Source organism: Tupaia chinensis, unplaced genomic scaffold (assembly GCF_000334495.1).
Source record: "Tupaia chinensis unplaced genomic scaffold, TupChi_1.0 Scaffold000287_1, whole genome shotgun sequence".
Lineage (NCBI taxonomy): Eukaryota > Metazoa > Chordata > Mammalia > Scandentia > Tupaiidae > Tupaia > Tupaia belangeri.
The window spans coordinates 1,151,084-1,167,166 of NW_006159771.1; the positions used below are offsets into that span (position 1 = coordinate 1,151,084).

A 16,083-nucleotide genomic window follows, 5' to 3' on the forward strand; every position below is an offset into this window, starting at 1 on the left:
TGAGCATGCACACACGTGTGCCAAGTAAAATTTTCAAGCCTCTGGGTCTGGGACTCAAACTGCAGTTAACTACGTGGAGGTGCAGGGACGTAACCACTATGCCATCTGCTGGTCCCGATATTATTATTATTAATTCGTGTGCTCGCCAGAGAGAGAAAGTGAAAGAGCTGCCTGCCAGGCCTGAGACTCGAACCGTGGTAGGCTTAACCACCACGCCACCTGCTTGCCCACATGCCAGCCACTTTTAAGTGTGCAGCTCAGTGGTATTAAGTACATTCCCAGTGTCATGCAGTCGCCACTACCCATTTTCAGAACTCGTTTTCCTCGTCCTAGAAACGACTGTGTCCCCATTAAATCCTAACTGCCCATCCTCCCCTTCCCCAGCTCCTGGCAACCACTAATCTCTGTCCCCACGGGGTTGCCTCTTCCGGGCACACAAATGGGATCACACTGTGTGGTCCTTCGTGATTACCTTTTTTCACTTAGCTTAATGTTTTTGTTTGTTTGTTTGTTTGTTTTTTTGAGAGGTTTTCACTATAGGGCGCGTGCGCTCACCAGACAGACAGAGAGAGACAGAGAGACAGAAAGCGAGAAATCACCCCCCAGGGGGGATGGTCACCTGCAATCCCTTCTCCTCCATTCTCCTCTCGGGATCTTGGGCACGCACGCACGCACACGCGCCCAGTGTGAGTTTTAAGCCACCGGGTCCGGGATGCGAACCGCGGTCGACTACATGGGGGTCCAGTGACATAGCCATTACGCTAACTGCTGGCTCCCTTAGCTTAATGTTTTAAGGTCTGTTTTGTAGCACATGCAAGTATTCCATTTTTCTATCGGCAGATATTCTCTTTGATTGGGTATACCCCATTTTATTTATCCATTCTTCAGTTGGTAGACATTTGGAGTGTTCTTTTTTTTTTTTTTTTTGAGAGACAGGTTTTTGCTACAGGATGTGTGTGCTCCCCAGAGAGACAGAAAGCGAGAAATCACCCCCCGGGGGGATGGCCACGCCCCAATCCCTTCTCCTCCATTCTGCTCTCGGGATCTTGGGCACGCACGCACACACGCCCAGCGTGAGGTTTAAGCCGCTGCATCTGAGACTTGAACCACAGTCGACTACATGCACACGTGTCCTGTGGGAAGGCAAAACAAAAACATTCTCAGTTTGAAGAATGGCCCATAGCGTAGCAGTTAAGGGAGCTGGATTTCACGTGGCTGGCTGTGGTTCGAGTCCTGAACCTGATAGTTTGAAAAACATGCTAGGAAAGTCGTGTCTGGGCCCTAAGTCCTGATGGGATAGGGAAATGGAAGAGAAGGGACCCCACCCATTGGAGAGAGCTTCCTCCCTCTCCTCTCTCTGCCTCTGTCTCTCACTTTGGTGAGTGTACATGCCCTCCGGCAAGTAAATCAATTTCTCATTTTTAATTTCTGGTGAAGTAAGTATTGATAGATATAATTCACATAAACAAAAGGTCTTTGAGGTCCTTGGTAGTTTTTTCTTTTTTTTTTTTTTGCCATAGGGCACATGCCCTCACTAGAAAGAAGAGAAACAGATTTAGAGAGAGGAAAATGGAAATAACCCCTCGGGGTTGGCCACACCACGGTCCCTTCTCCTCTTGGAATTTCGGGCATGCATGCACATGTACCCAGCGTGATTTTGAAGCCGCTGAGTCTAAGACTTGAACCACAATTGGTCATGTGAGAGTCCAGCACCTTAACCATTAAACCTGCTGGTCCCTTAGTTTTCTTAATTTTTCTTCTCCTTCTTAAACTGTTTTGGCTATAGGATGTATGTGCTAACTGGAGAGAGACAGAAAGTGAGAGATCACCCCCTTGGGCGGATGGCCCCACAGCAGTCCCCTCTCCGTTCTCCTCCTGGAATTCGGGCATGCACCAGGCTCAGTTTTTAAGCTACTGGGTCTGAGGCTTGAACCGCACAGTCGGCCATGTGCACATGAGTGAAAGGGGGAGGAGTGCCCTCCATGGGGCGTGGCTGTGCTGTGGTCCCCTTCCCCAGCCCGCCAGATCCCGGGCACTTGCCCCGTGCCCGGTGTGTCTCAGGTGAGCCTGGCCAGGGGTTCTGAGTGCAGCCAGCAAGTGGAACGCGGCTTCTCTTACGTCCTGAGCCACCAGGGGCCTCGGTCATCTTCAGTGAGTGAAGGAGGTTGGGGATGAAGTTTGAAGCCTGCCAGTGCAGTGGAAGTGAGTTCTTTGGATTCTGTGGCCTGGCACTTGCTCGATCGTTTCATTAGGTGTGACCAGACCAGTCCACCGGCCAGGAAGAGCTGGCCTGTCTCTCCCACGCTCCACCAAGGAGATAGTCGTCAGCAGGAGGCCCAGGACCCGGCCTTGGCAAAGCCGGCACTGGGAAGCAGAGTGACTGTTTTTGAGCAACTTTGTGTGAGGCAGGAACTGTGGCCGCTCTACCGAGGGCCGGGGAGGATATTGAGAAAGAGGGGGCAAGAAATGTCGGTAAGCAGCTGGAGCGATGCCAGGTGGCCCCACCGAGTCCCCACCGGGTACGCTCTGGGGGGCGTGGCCCTGCCCAGTCCTGGAGTTCACCTGCCCGGTTCCCCACCACAGCCCTGGCCGGGAGGTGCTTCATGAATGCTTAAAGGCATGATTCCCATGTCAGCGGGTGACTGCCATGTTGAGTTTTTTCCAGAACAGCTCCCCACTGCAGCGGGTCAGGACGGGGGCGGTGCGGCACTCTGTTACCCACTGCAGCGTGCCGGGTCTCAGTGCCGTGCAGGTTAGCACACAGGGCCTCCCCGCGCCCGTGCCCGAGGTGCCTGTAACGCGGGGTGTGGGGCAGGGATGAAGCTCAGTCCCTGAGCTCATGTAGCTGGAACAGGGTTTGGCAAACGACACAGTGGCTGGCCACTCCCTGTGTTTAACCATCAAGCTTCGTTGGAACACCTCTGCCCAAGGAGTCGCCACGCAGCAGAGCTGAGTCAGCGGGCCGGGTAGTACGACCTGCACGCTGCAGTGTTTGCTGCCTGGCCTTTTAGGAGAAGCCTGCCAGGGCCAAGTGGGCACCGTGGTAACGCAACTGGGCCCCCATGGGAAGGTCCTGGGCCCTGTCCCGGAACCTCGCTGAGCACGTGCCCGCACCCACCACCCAGCTTCACAGCATGAAGACCATGGGTCGTGCCTGCCTCTCCATCCCTCCCTCCTCTTTCCTTTCTCTCTCTCTGTCTGTCTCTCAGAGAAGAAAAACTTTTTCTAAAAAGGAGAGAAAAGCTGTGCTTATTATTTTTTTTAAAAAGAACTCTTTTATATTACTTTATTTGCTTACATATTTATTTAAATTTGACCAGAGAGGGACAGAGTGAGAGAGAGATAAGGACAGTGAGAAGACAAGCTGCCAGGTCTGGGACGCGAACCATGGTTGGCCATAGGGGAGCGCAGCGCCCTTAACCACCACGCCACCTGCCGGCCCTGAGGAAAGCTGCGCTCGCTCTCTAAGAGACAGGTGTGTCAGTGGCTATGAAGAAAGGAGGGGTCAGGGCAGAGCTGCCCACAGCACTGGGCCCAGACCCAGTGAGGGGAGGTTCAGAAGGTTCTGGAAGGCGTGTCCTGCGCCTGGGCAGGGAGATGCCATAGCTGAGGCCCGCAGCGGGAAGGCGGGGGCATGCAGGGGTAGCAGACAAGCATTCTGCTGACAGCTTTTGTTTTCTTTCTCTTGAGAGAGATTTTCGCTGAGAAATCACCCGCCTGGGGGGATGGCCACACTACAGTCCCTTCTCCATTCTCTTCTCGGATTTGGGGCACGCACGCACACGCACCCGGTGCATTTCAAGTCACCAGGTCGGGTACTCACACCCTGGTCGACCATGCCGGAGTTCAGAGACGTAACCATTATGCCATCTGCTGGTCCCATTTCCCCCCTTCTTTTGATAGCTGTTTTTAAAAAGTCTTTGAGAAGAGTAGGAAGAAATGGTCAGGGAGTCTCTGGGAGCGGACGTCGGCACATGCGTCTGGGTGCAGGCGAGGTGGGAGGAGGGAGGGACTCGGAGGCACGTCTCTGAACCCAGAGGAAACTCGGCCGTGCTTGGGTCCTGGGGGTGCCGGGGGGGGGGGGTGGCCGCCTTCCTTCAGGGTCTCAGGAACCGGCTTTGCCCCAGAGCGCACGTTCCTGAAGTGGTTTCAGTTACTTCACAGTCCGAGGTTGGCCCAGCTAGAGGTAGGTGGCCATCCCAGGAGCAGTCAGGTGTGCCCTGGCTCCTGCCCCGGGGCGGGGGTGAGAGCTGGCAGGCCAAGCCTGGCTTTTCCAGGCGAGGAAGCAGGTCAGGCAGGTAGTGTGATCTTAGCCAGTTAGGGCTGGTCTGCACTTCCAGGCAAGTCTAGTCCCAGAACACAGGTGCCTGGATTTTTAACCTCATGCTCAGTGTGTTTTTACCTTAGAATTATTGCCAGGCTATTAAAACCAAAACCTGTGTGTTTTTAATTTTGTTTTGTTTTATTTTGGGAAGAGGTTTTTCTATTAGGCACGTGCGCTCACTAGGAAGACAGAGACAGCTTTTTGTCTAGAAAGCAAGAAATCACCCCCCCCCCCGGGGGGATGGCCACACCGCAATCCTTTCTCCCCCATTCTCCTCTCGGGATCTTGGGCACACACACGCGCCCTGAGTGAGTTTGAGCCACTGGGTCTGGGACTCGAACCATGGTCGACTACATGGGAGTCCAGCAACATAGCCATTACGCTAACTACTGGTCCCCCAATGGTAAGTTTTTAAACAGCCTCATTGAGGTATAACTGACACACACATATATACATATATTTATTTGGAGTAGGTGAAAGTGCCTTTTGTGTTTTTTTGCTTTTGGGTGTGTGCTTGCTAGAGAGAGGCAGAGAGAGAGATCTAGAGAGAGAAGGTGAGAAATCACACCCTAGGGAGGATGGCCACACCACAGGCCCTTCTCCTCCGTGGGTACACACACACGTGTGCCTGCCTGGTGTGATTTTCAAGTTACTGGGTCCAGGATTCGAACTGCGAATTTGATATGTGAAGTCCAGCCTTCTTAACCTCCATGCTACCTGCTGGCCTTGTATTTTTAAATTGAAATACCAACAGGTTGTTACATTATTTTCTAAAACAATAGAAGAAAAAAAAAAACACAAAATGAGTAGGTTAAGTCCCAAAGTAATGCATTTAAAGGTGACAGGGTTAGAAATTAAAAAGCAGGTCCTCGGGTCCAGTTCGGGAGCCCTGCTCCATGCAGGCCTGTCACCACCAGTGGTGCTGGAACTCCTTGACTCCAGGAGGCTGGAAGACACCCTAATAACCCCACCCAGAACATTTACTTCAGGGAGCCTTTTTCTGGTTTCCAGCTCATGAAGAAAGATAATATTTTGTTAATTCTGTTTTGGAAAACTTTCCCCAAGTTGCTGTATTTATATGCCAGCTTTTTAAAAGGTCACCACAGTTAACTGGATAATCAGCTAGGCTGGAAGGCTTTCCAGAAAGAGGAGCAGGCCCAATGCCACTTTTCTTGTTATTTTTTAAATCATTATTTTATTTAACTTAATTTAGTTTGACTACAGAGGAGGGACAGAAGGAGAGAGAGAGAGAAATCAAGTCGCGGAGTCCAGGACTTGAACTGCAGTCGGCCTTAACCACTGTGCCACCTGCTGACCCCAACCACTTTTCTTTTCTTTTTTGAGAGGTTTTTGCTATAGGGCACGTGTGCTTGCCAGACAGACAGAGACAGACAGAAAATGAGAAGTCACCCCCCAGGGGGTATGTCCACGCCACAATCCCTTCTCCTCCATTCTCCTCTCAGGATCTTGGGCACGCATGCACATGCGCCCGGCATGAGTTTAAGCCACCAGGTCCGGGACTCGAACCGCGGTTGGCTACGTGGGAGTCCAGCCACATAGCCATTACGCTAACTGCTGGTCCCTCAACTTTTCTGTAGAGAACTCACAGTTCAGTTTTATTCACAACAAAGGAGAAAAAAGAGAAAACTGCGGGCCACACTAGAAGATTCAGCCGTGGGTCTGGAACCCGCACAGATCACACATGCAGTGAGGACGGTGTTCTGATGCTGCTGAGGGCTCCGCCTCTGTGCTGTTTGTTGACTTTTTTTCTTTTTCCCATTTATTTATTTTTACATTTTTCCACAAACATTTACTTTACATATCAAAAAATTTTTGCTCATATGCCATAGTTTGTTGATTTTTTTAAAAAGAATTATTTTATTGGGACCAGCAGTTAGCATAATGGCTATGTCTCTGGACTCCCACGTAGTCGACCACAGTTCGAGTCTCGGACCCGATGGCTTAAAATTCACGCCGGGCACGTGTGCATGCATGCCCAAGATCCCAAGAGGAGAACGGAGAAGGGATTTCGGCATGGCAATCCCCCCTTGGGGGTGATTTCTCACTTTCTGTCTGTCTGTCTCTGTCTGGTGAACGCATGTGCCCCATAGCAAAAAAAAAACAAAGAAAGAATGAAAAGAATTATTTAACCTTATTTATACATTTACTTATTTCCGTTTGACCAGAGATGGACACAGAGAGAGAAAGTGAGAAAGCAAGCCACCAGGTCTGGGACTCGAACTCCCATATGGAGTCAGCCTTAACCACCACGCCACCTGCTGGCCCATTTGTCGACACTAACAGCCGCACACCGCAGGGCGACGAGCACGTGGAGCAGCCCTCGGTGTCGCCAGGCACAGCCCCTCACCCTCCACGGCTGCTCCGTGTACCGGGCTTCCTCCCCGCAGGGAGTCAGTTGCCGATGAGGGTCTCGGTGTCTCCTCGGCCGTTGCCCTTGGCTTGCGGGCTGCGGTCTCACATGGAGCATTGAGCAAACCTTGGATGCCCATGTTCTCTGCCGCCAGGACAGGTTCAAAAAGTGCTCCCTGGTCAACCTGCGGGGAGTCTCGGTCCCCAACAGGAGTGCCACGTGCCGGCCCTTCTCTGCTCTCGTCCTCCTCTGGGGGAGGTCGGCCCGAGGTCAGCACAGCACTCAGTGACTTCTAAATATGGCCGCGTGAACACTTGGGAGAGGAACCGGGTCGCCTCCTCCTTCGTGGTCCATTCCCAGATGTCCCGACGGCCTGGACAGTCACAGGTGGTCAGTTTCCATGCCACCCTCGGGTCTCTCCCTGTCGGCGCTGCAGCTGGATTGCAGGCAGGGCGTTCGGGCTCTTAGAGACGGCTCGCCGGAGGCTGGGGAGAGTGGGGCAGCATCAGCGGACAGGAGAATGGTGGCAGAATGTATTTAAAGTACGTAATTGAGGGGCCAGTAGGTGGCATGGAGGTCAAGGCACTGGATTCCCACATGGCCAGCTGTGTTTCGAATCCTGGATCTGGCAGCTTGAAAATCAGGCCGGGCACACGTGTGTGTATGCAAAAGGTCCCAAGAGAATAATGGAAGAGAAGGGATTGCAGCATGGCCATCCCCCCTGGGGGCGATTTCTCTTTGTCTCTGGCAAGCACACACAGTTTATGGCAAAAATGAAAAAGGCGAGAAATTCAAGAACTTTTGATCCATAAGGGAATTCAAAAAGTTCATGGAAAGGTAGAATGAAAGTGTAAGTTTATTGTTAAATTTTTGTTTATTTATTTTAGGTTTTTGCTATAGAGCGCATGCCCTCATTAGAGACAATGAGAGGGCAAGTGAGAAGTCACTCACCAGGGGTTTGGCCACGCGGTAATCCCTTCTCCTCCATTATCCTCCTGGGATTCAGGGCAGGTCCGCACACATGCCCGGTGTGTGCAGAGCGGGTTTTCCCAGCACGAATGCAGCACCTATCAATCAAATCAAAGATGTTAGCATACCTCTTATCATCAGCAGATCACTTTTCACTTTTGTGTCTATTAATTTTTTTCCTTGACCCCCCCCCTTTCCCTTCACCCTCAATAGTCACCTTTTTAAGAAGCCACTTGTTTTCAGGGGGCCCAGCAGTTAGCGTAATGGCTATGTCGCTGGACTCCCATGTAGTCGACCACGGTTCGAGTCCCGGACCCGGTGGCTTGAACTCACGCCGGGCGCGTGTGCGTGCGTGCCCAAGATCCTGAGAGGAGAATGGAGGAGAAGGGATTGCGGCGTAGCCATCCCCCCCGGGGGGTGATTTCTCGTTTTCTGTCTCTCTGTCTCTCTCTGTCTGTCTGGCTAGCTAGCCCCCCCTAAAGAAAAACCCTCTCAAAAAAAAAAAAAAAAAGAAAAGCCAATTGTTTTCCAAAGTAGTTGCATCATCTTACAGTGTCACTAGCAATGCGGGGTGTTCCAGTGGCTTCCAGTTCCTGCCAACCCTCCTGTTTAATTTCAGCCTCACTAATGGTTATGCAATGATCCCTCTCTGTGGTCTGCGTTTCCTAATGACTGACGGTGTTGCACAGCTTTTTGTGTGCGTGTTTACCTTCTGTCTGTCTCCTTTGCTTAATTACGTTCATCCAACTCTTTTGCCCATTTCGGGTTACTTGTTTCTCAGATTGTTGAAAATTGACAGCACTTTATATATTATGAATAGAAGTCCTTGAGAAAAGAAAAAAAAAATTATAATAATAATAATAAAAAAAAATAGAAGTCCTTTAGCAGGTATGTGATTTGCAAATGTTTTCTTTCAGAATGTGACTTGTGTTCTCATCATCTTTTTTTTTTTTTTAAAGAGATTTTTGCTACAGGGCATGAAGGTTCATTGGAGACACAGAGGGAGAGAGAGAAAGTGAGAAATCACCCCCTCCCCAGGGGGAATGGCCATTTTGCAATCCCTTCTCCATTCTTTCGGGATTGTGGGCATGCGAGCACACATGTCCAATGGGAATTTTAAACCACTGGGTCCAGGACTTGAACCACACACAATCAGCCATGTGCAAGTCTAACACCTTAACCACTATGCCACCTACTCACCACTCCCATCTCATTATCTTAACAGTGTCTTGTGCTTTTTCTTATACGGATTGTGGGTTTTGTATATGTATCCAAGAAATCTTTGCTCAAACCAAGGTCACAGAGATTTTTCTCCTTGTCTTTTCTTTCTATAATTAGATGCTTTACATTTAGGCCAGTGATCTATTTTGAATTCATTTTGGTATTACAGAGCAAGGAATGGATCGAAGTTCTGTTTCTCCCTGTTCTGCTTCATTTTTTTAATGGGTAGTCAGGTGTCCCAGTTCCATTTGTGGAAAGGACTGTTCTTTCTCTAGCGAATGACATTTGCACCTTTGTCGTAAATCAGTTGCTCACGTGTCCGTTTCATCACTCTCAGTTCTGCGCCGTTGGCTTTTACGTCTGTCTTGTTTATACCACACTGTCCGGATCACAGTGTTGTTCCTGGGTACAGTAGTTAGTCTTGAAGGCAGGTATGTTTGTCGTCCAACTTTGTTCTCCCTTTTCAAAATTATTTTGGGGGACCAGCAGATGGTATAGCTGTTATGTCGCTGGACTCTCGCATAGTCGACTGAGGTTCGAGCCCTGGACCCAGTGGCTTGAAACACACACTGGGCACTTGTGTGCATGTGTACCCAAACTCCCAAGAGGAGAATGGAGGAAAAGGGATTGCTATGTGGCTACTCCCCCCGGGGAATGATTTCTCACTTTCTGTCTCTGTGTCTCTGGCAAGTGTACACACCATAGAGCAAAAATCTCTTAAAAAAATTATTTCTGTAAAAAATAAAAAAAAATAAAATAAAAAAAAATTAAAAAAAATAAAAAAAAATTATTTCTGGGGACCAGCAGTTAGCGTAATGACTATGTCGCTGGACTCCCACGTAGTCAACCACGGTTAATGTCCCGGACTCGGTGGCTTAAAACTCACGCCAGGCGCGTGTGCGTGCATGCCCAAGATCCCGAGAGGAGAATAGAGAAGGGATTGCAGCATGGCCATCCTCCCTGGGGGGTGATTTCTCTCTTTCTGTCTCTATGTCTCTGTCTGTCTGGCGAGCGCATGCGCCCTATAGCAAAAACCTCTCCAAAAAAAAAAAATTATTTCTGATACACTAAGTCCTTTGCATTTCTGCATAAATTTTAGATTCCGTTTGTCAGTTTCTACATAAAGTCCTCCTAGAATATTGATTGGGATTGCATTGAATCTGTAAATCCATTTGGGTAGAATTTTGGTATGTATTTTTTTGGAGAGGTTTTTTTCGCTATAGGGCGCATGCGCTCGCCAGACAGACAGAGAGAGACACAGAGACAGAAAGCGAGAAATCACCCCCCAGGGGGGATGGTCACGCCGCAATCCCTTCTCCTCCATTCTCCTCTCGGGATCTTGGGCACGCACGCACATGCGCCTGGCGTGAGTTTTAAGCCACCAGGTCCGGGACGCAAATCGCGGTTGACTACATGAGAGTCCAGCGACATAGCCATTACGCTAACTGCTGGTTCCTGAATTTTGGTATCTTTACAATGGAAATAAAATTAGTGTGTATGTGCTCACAGAGAGAGAGAGAAAGTGAGAAAGCACCCACCCTCTCTACCCCCTCCCTTCCAGGGGGAATGGCCACACCACAATCCCTTCTCCTGTTTTCCTCTTGAGATTTTTGGGCACACATGCACATGCACCCAAAGTGTTTTTCAGGCTCCCTGGTTAGGACTCAAACTGTGCGACTTGTGGGATCCAGCCACCTTCACCACCATGCCGCTGGCTGGCCCCAATGTCTTCACGATTTGAATCTACTGATCCATAAACACTGTCCATCTCCCCATAGGTTTAGGTCTTTTAAAAATTTCTCTCACTGGGGCCAGCAGGTGGCATGAAAGTTAAGGTGATGGGCTCCCATATGTCTAACCATGGTGCAAATCCCGGTCCTGGTGGCTTTAGAATCATACTGGGTACTTGTACGTGTGCCCAAAGTCTCAGGAGGGAAATGGAGAACGGTCTTGTGGGATCCAGATCCCGGTAACTACTGCACTCCCAGGCCAGCCCACCCGTTCTTGCTTTTCATCTTGGTTAGGCCGGACTAGAGCAGTGTTCAGCCCAGAGCGGACTTTTTCCTGCCACTGAGCCGACTCTCCTGAGCTGATGGTCTCTACCCAGAGCCACGGGCCCCGGGCATGGCGAGTGTTTCCAGCCTGGCTCGCGAGAGCAGGCACTGCCTGTGGCCCTGCTGAGCCAGGTTTGGTGCTCCCTGTTGTCCCTGTAGAGTGGCTCTGTTCTCGCCCTGGGCCGCTGTCCTCGCCAGCTCTGCCCAGGGTGTGTCCTACGGCCTTGTCTTTGTGCCGCTCCCTCCTTCCTGAACTTTTTCTGCCTTGATTGTCCCAAATTTTTTTAAAATAACTTCTGAGAAAGGCAAAGAGAGGTGCCCCAACAAGGTTCTTCATACCAGGGTCTACCCGTGTCAGCTGACCCAGATCGCTAGCACGCGTGTGTGCCCCCGGGATGTGAACTAACGACTGCTCTCACATGAGTCCCATTCATTCCCACTGTGCCCCCATCTGGTTCCCATCTCCCCAACTTACTTTACATATATTTGGAAGTCTGGGCACACACATCCCTGGCATACTCAGGGGGGTTCCTGGACTTGAACTGGGGACCTTCTCACTTGGGGTTGCATCAAGGAGTGTCGTTCTTTACCACTGCCCTCCTGTCTGACCCCTGCTCAGTTTTCAGCTGCATCTCTAGGAGTCTGGCAGCTCTGCCCGGGCTGCAGCTCCCTGCCTGGCAGCTGGAAATGTGTTGCAGGCTCCCCCCATTCTCCCATGTGCTTCTGACGCTTTTTTTTTTCTTTTCTTTTCTTTTCTTTTCTTTTTTTTTTTTTTTTTTTTTTTTTTTTTTTTTTTTTTTTTTTTTTTTTTTGAGTGTTTTTTTCTATAGGGCGCTTGTGCTCGCCAGAAAGACAGGAGAGACAGAGAGACAGAAAGCGAGAAATCACCCCCCAGGGGGGGTGGCCACACCACAATCCCTTCTCCTCCATTCTCCTCTTGGGATCTTGGGCACGCACGCACACACGCCCGGCGTGAGTTTAAGCCACCGGGTCCGGGACTCAAACTGCGATCGAGTACATGGGAGTCCAGCGACATAGCCATCACACTAACTGCTGGTCCCGTGCCTTTTTAATTTTTTTCTTTTAAGAAGCATTTATTTAATTCCATTTGTTACTATTATTTTTTAAATTTCACCAAAGAGAAAGGGAAAGTGAGAAAGCAAGCCACCAGGTCTGGGACTGGAACCACGGTTGGCCATACGGAAATCCAACGCCCCTAACCATCACACCACCTGCCAGCCCCGTGCTTCTGACTCTTGGGGTTCACTGCCTGATGCCCAGTGTCTGGAGAACTGGCTATGGGCTGGTTGGTTTGTCCTCTTAGGAGTTTTAGGAAGGCAATGAAATCCAGTTCCTATAACCTCATCTTGGCCAGAGCCTTTATCCGACAGACCAGCCGGTGACTGCTTCATCAACGTTCTGTATGTCGTAAAGGTCGCCTTTTACGACCTGTTGGATTGATTTTCTGCGTGTGTGGGAAGGAGAGAGCACTGAATTACGGCTCCTTCCCTCGGGCCCGCCCTCCCTTTCCCATCTGAGAAATCAGCCCGTCCTGAGCTGGGGGCCTGTCCATGTTTGTCCGACCCTGTGGGTGTGTGGGTGTCCCAGCCTGTGTCCACGGCCCTCCTCCCCACGGCTCAGCGCGGGCCAGGTGTCTGCCTGGGGTAGTGGTAGTCGGGGCCGGGGACTCGGGCGTCACTTGCAAGTCCCACAGGCACGTGGTGAGCTCATCTTCCTGGACAAGTGCAAGCGGTGTCGGAGCACTGGTGGGACAGGTCTCCCGTGCGAGAGGAGATCCCGCTTCCTCCTGTGTGTAAATGGGGAAGGGGAGGGGCACGGCGGGGGTGCTTGGTTCCTCCTGCGTCTGCGTCCGCGGGCTGGCCAGCGGGACTCCCTCCTCGCCATGTGGTTTACCCGCCTGTCCATCAGCGGCGCCAGCCTGGGTGTCTGCAGGCTTTGTCTTCAAGGGCCGGCCACTCTCAGCTCTGCAGGCCTGTCTGTCGTGGTCACCGCTCCATGGCAGCCATGGACAATGCATATTCATGGCCGTGTTCCAGTAAAGCATTATGTAAACACCAGGTGAGGGGCAGTTGCTGGCCCACAGCGGCTGTTCACCCTGCCTGGGCTCACGCTGTGCGCTGCTCCGTGATTTAGTGCCTTTCTCCAGGCCCCCGCCACGGTTGCTCCCAGGAACTGTCGCCAGCTTCACAGTGCATAATAAAACAGAGATCTTAGCGGAACGGTCTGCTCCGGCTCCGTCTAGCACAAGGACAGGTCAGGGCGGGCCCCCTCCAGGCCTCCGGTGTCTGACCCTCCTTCCCTTTCCAGTCCCGGGTTTCCAGTCCTGTCCCAGCCAGGTCCCCATCTGTCAGGCCCTCCTGTCTCTGGGATCTGCTCACCCCCACTGGCTCTGGAACACTCCCCTCACTACATGATAAGTACCTGGGGACCCTTGGCCGGCCTCCTGGGAAGCGCGGTAGCACCCGCCTGCACTCAGATGCACCCCAGGGCCCTCTGCTAGGCCGGTCTCTCTGGTGGTGGTGGTGGGCCTGCTGTTTGAATCCTCCTGCGGGGGCTGCTTACTTCGCACACACAGGCACCTGTGTATGTGTCCCTGCCCTGGTGACCCAGGGGCCCTTAGGGGGTGAGGCTGTGCCCTCTTGTCTGTCTCTTGCACATCTAGCTCTGTGTGTGTGTGTGTGCGTGTGGTGTGTCTTGTCTGCCCTGGTGACCCAGGATCCCTTAGGAGGTGAGGCCGTGCCCTCTCGTCTGTCTCTTGCACATCCAACTCAGTGTGTGTGTGTATTTCTGTCTGTCTGTCTGCCCTGATGACCCAGAATCCTTCAGGAGATGAGGCCATGCCCTCTCAGGTGTCCCACGCTGCCCAGCTGTGCATCCTTGCCCTGGTGACCCTGACCCCTTGGCTGGTGAGGCACGCCCTCTCACCTGTCCCGTGCAAGGCGCAGTGCAGGGCCTGAGTGTGTCTGAGGGGTGCACAGATGTCGTTTGTGGGGGTGCCGCCTTGCTGTGCTGTTGTCTTCTCAGTTCTTGGTGCTTCCCCTGGGACTGCGCGGCCAGCCTGGAGGAGGCAGGCTGTGGGCCACACACCCGGCCTCGGGCTCTGCCCTTCCCGCTGCGTCCTCAACGGCCTCTGCCTTTGGTCCCACAGAGCTGCGGTGCAACCCCGGGCAGTTCGCCTGTCGCAGCGGCGCCATCCAGTGCATCCCTCTGCCCTGGCAGTGTGACGGCTGGGCCACTTGTGAGGATGAGAGCGACGAAGCCGACTGTCCAGGTGAGCGTGTCGGGCAGCGGCATGCACGGGACCCGTCTGTCGTGTCTGGGCGTGTGCCTCTCCTGAGCGGGGGGACGCTGGGGCAGGAATCCGGCCTCTCCACGTGCGGGCACCTCTGTGCACGCTGACCCCTCTGTCCCGTGCGTTCTCTCGCCGTCTTTTTGACAGGATGCTCCACATGGGGACCCTCAGAGCCTGCACATGGCAGACGCGGGCTGTGGGGAGGCAGGGAGGCCCTGCAGCCCTGCTCCAGCATCGCCCCGGAGTGGCCCCCCGAGGGCCGTGCTCAGCGCCCACCTGGCCGCTCTCACCTGTCCCCGGATGTGGGGCCTCCGGAGGCGTGTCCGGGACCCTGGCGAGTGTGTTATTTTAGGCCAGCCTGTGCACTGCCCGCCTCTTCTGCTCGCATGTGCTCGGGCGGCCTCACTCGTGGGCTTCTCCGGCGACAGGGGGGCTCCCGGCGATGAATGGCGAGGCCACCGCAGTCTAGTCGTTCTCCACCCGCTCTCCGCCCCGGCACCCTCGAGGGACGTAGCTCACCCCAGGAATAGCAGTTCCCTGCATCCACAGTTCTCAACCCGGGCTAGGGCGGCGGCGCAGCACCCCTCGTGGGTGAGCGGGCGGCTCACACATACGGGCCTCCAGAACTTCATGGAAATGTGCAACAGTATGGATTCCAGGGTTTTTCTAGAATTACTTTTTACTTATTTTTTATTCATCATTTTTAAAATTTGGTCAGAGAGATAGGGGAAGTGGGAAAGCAAGCCACCAGATCTGGGACTCGAACCGCTGTTAACCATGTCAGAGTCCAGCACTTTAACCACTATTCCACCAGCTGTTCCCCTCAATTTTTCTTTTTCTTCTTTTTTTTTCTTTTTAGAGAGGTTTTTGCTATAGGGCACGTGCGTGTGCTCGCCCGAAAGAGAGAGACAGAAAGCAAGAAATCATCCCCGCCCCGGGGGGGGGATGGCCACGCCGCAATCCCTTCTCCTCTCAGGGTCTTAGGCACACATGCACACACACCCGGTGTAAGTTTAAGCCACCGGGTATGGGACTCGAACTGCAGTCGACCACATGGGAGTCCAGTGACATAACTGTTACACCAACTGCTGGTCCCTCTTTTTCTTCCTTTTTTTTTTTTTGGAGAGGTTTTTGCTATAGGGTGCATGCGCTCGCCAGACAGACAGACAGAGATAGCGCCTGAGGCACTGGTCATTCTTGCTGTGGCAGATGCCTGGTGCCCAGCTCCCTTCAGACCGCGAGCCCCGAGGGCAGGAGGCCCACCCCCGTCACATGTGGAAGCATGCTGCAGTCCTGTGCGCCAGGTGTCCAGAGAAAACGGGTCATCCCGACCAGTGGGACGTGACACTTGGGCTTGGCACAGTTCTTCGAGGGGAGGTCTGAGAGAAGAAGAGGTGGTCTGGTCAGACTGCGTCTGCCGTGGGTTAGCTGTCAGAGGGGCCCTCAGAACCGTGTCCCCAGCCCGTCTGTCCCTCCCGGGGTCTGGTCGGGCTGCATCTGCCGTGGGTTAGCTGTCAGCGGGGCCCTGGGAACCGTCTCCCCAGCGTGTCTGTCCCTCCTGGGATCGTACCTGTCTCCGTGGAGGTGTCAGAATGGCCACGGCCCAGTCGGGGGCCTCTAACCTGCACCTGCAACCCAGGTCGTTCTTGGGCCCCAAAGGCCCTAGAGAGTGGCTCCCCTAGTGCTTGGGTTGCAGGTGGTCTATGGTTGTCCAGCTGGCAAGGGCCACGGGTCATGAACGGGGTCCCCCCGGCCCTGCTGGTGGAGCGGGACCTCATAGCCAGCCTCTCGGAGACTTTGCTCAGGAAGGACCCGAGCGGTTCTTGGCTGA

At 52.9% G+C, this 16,083-nt stretch overlaps 1 protein-coding gene and 1 long non-coding RNA gene across 2 annotated transcripts in view; one reads left to right on the forward strand and one right to left on the reverse strand.

Moving 5' to 3' along the window:
* Positions 1-16,083, forward strand: part of DGCR2 (DiGeorge syndrome critical region gene 2) — an 84,837-nt gene that overhangs the window by 23,961 nt on the left and 44,793 nt on the right. Inside the window, exon 2 of the mRNA XM_027772613.1 lies at positions 14,109-14,231. Within this exon, the coding sequence (XP_027628414.1) occupies positions 14,109-14,231 (123 nt within the window). The remainder of the gene's footprint in view (positions 1-14,108; positions 14,232-16,083) is intronic.
* Positions 6,592-8,018, reverse strand: LOC114008097 (uncharacterized). The gene is made up of 3 exons (XR_003549664.1): positions 7,882-8,018; positions 7,647-7,762; positions 6,592-7,180 (listed from the first exon to the last, which is right to left on the reverse strand). It is a non-coding gene; the product is annotated as an uncharacterized LOC114008097 (long non-coding RNA).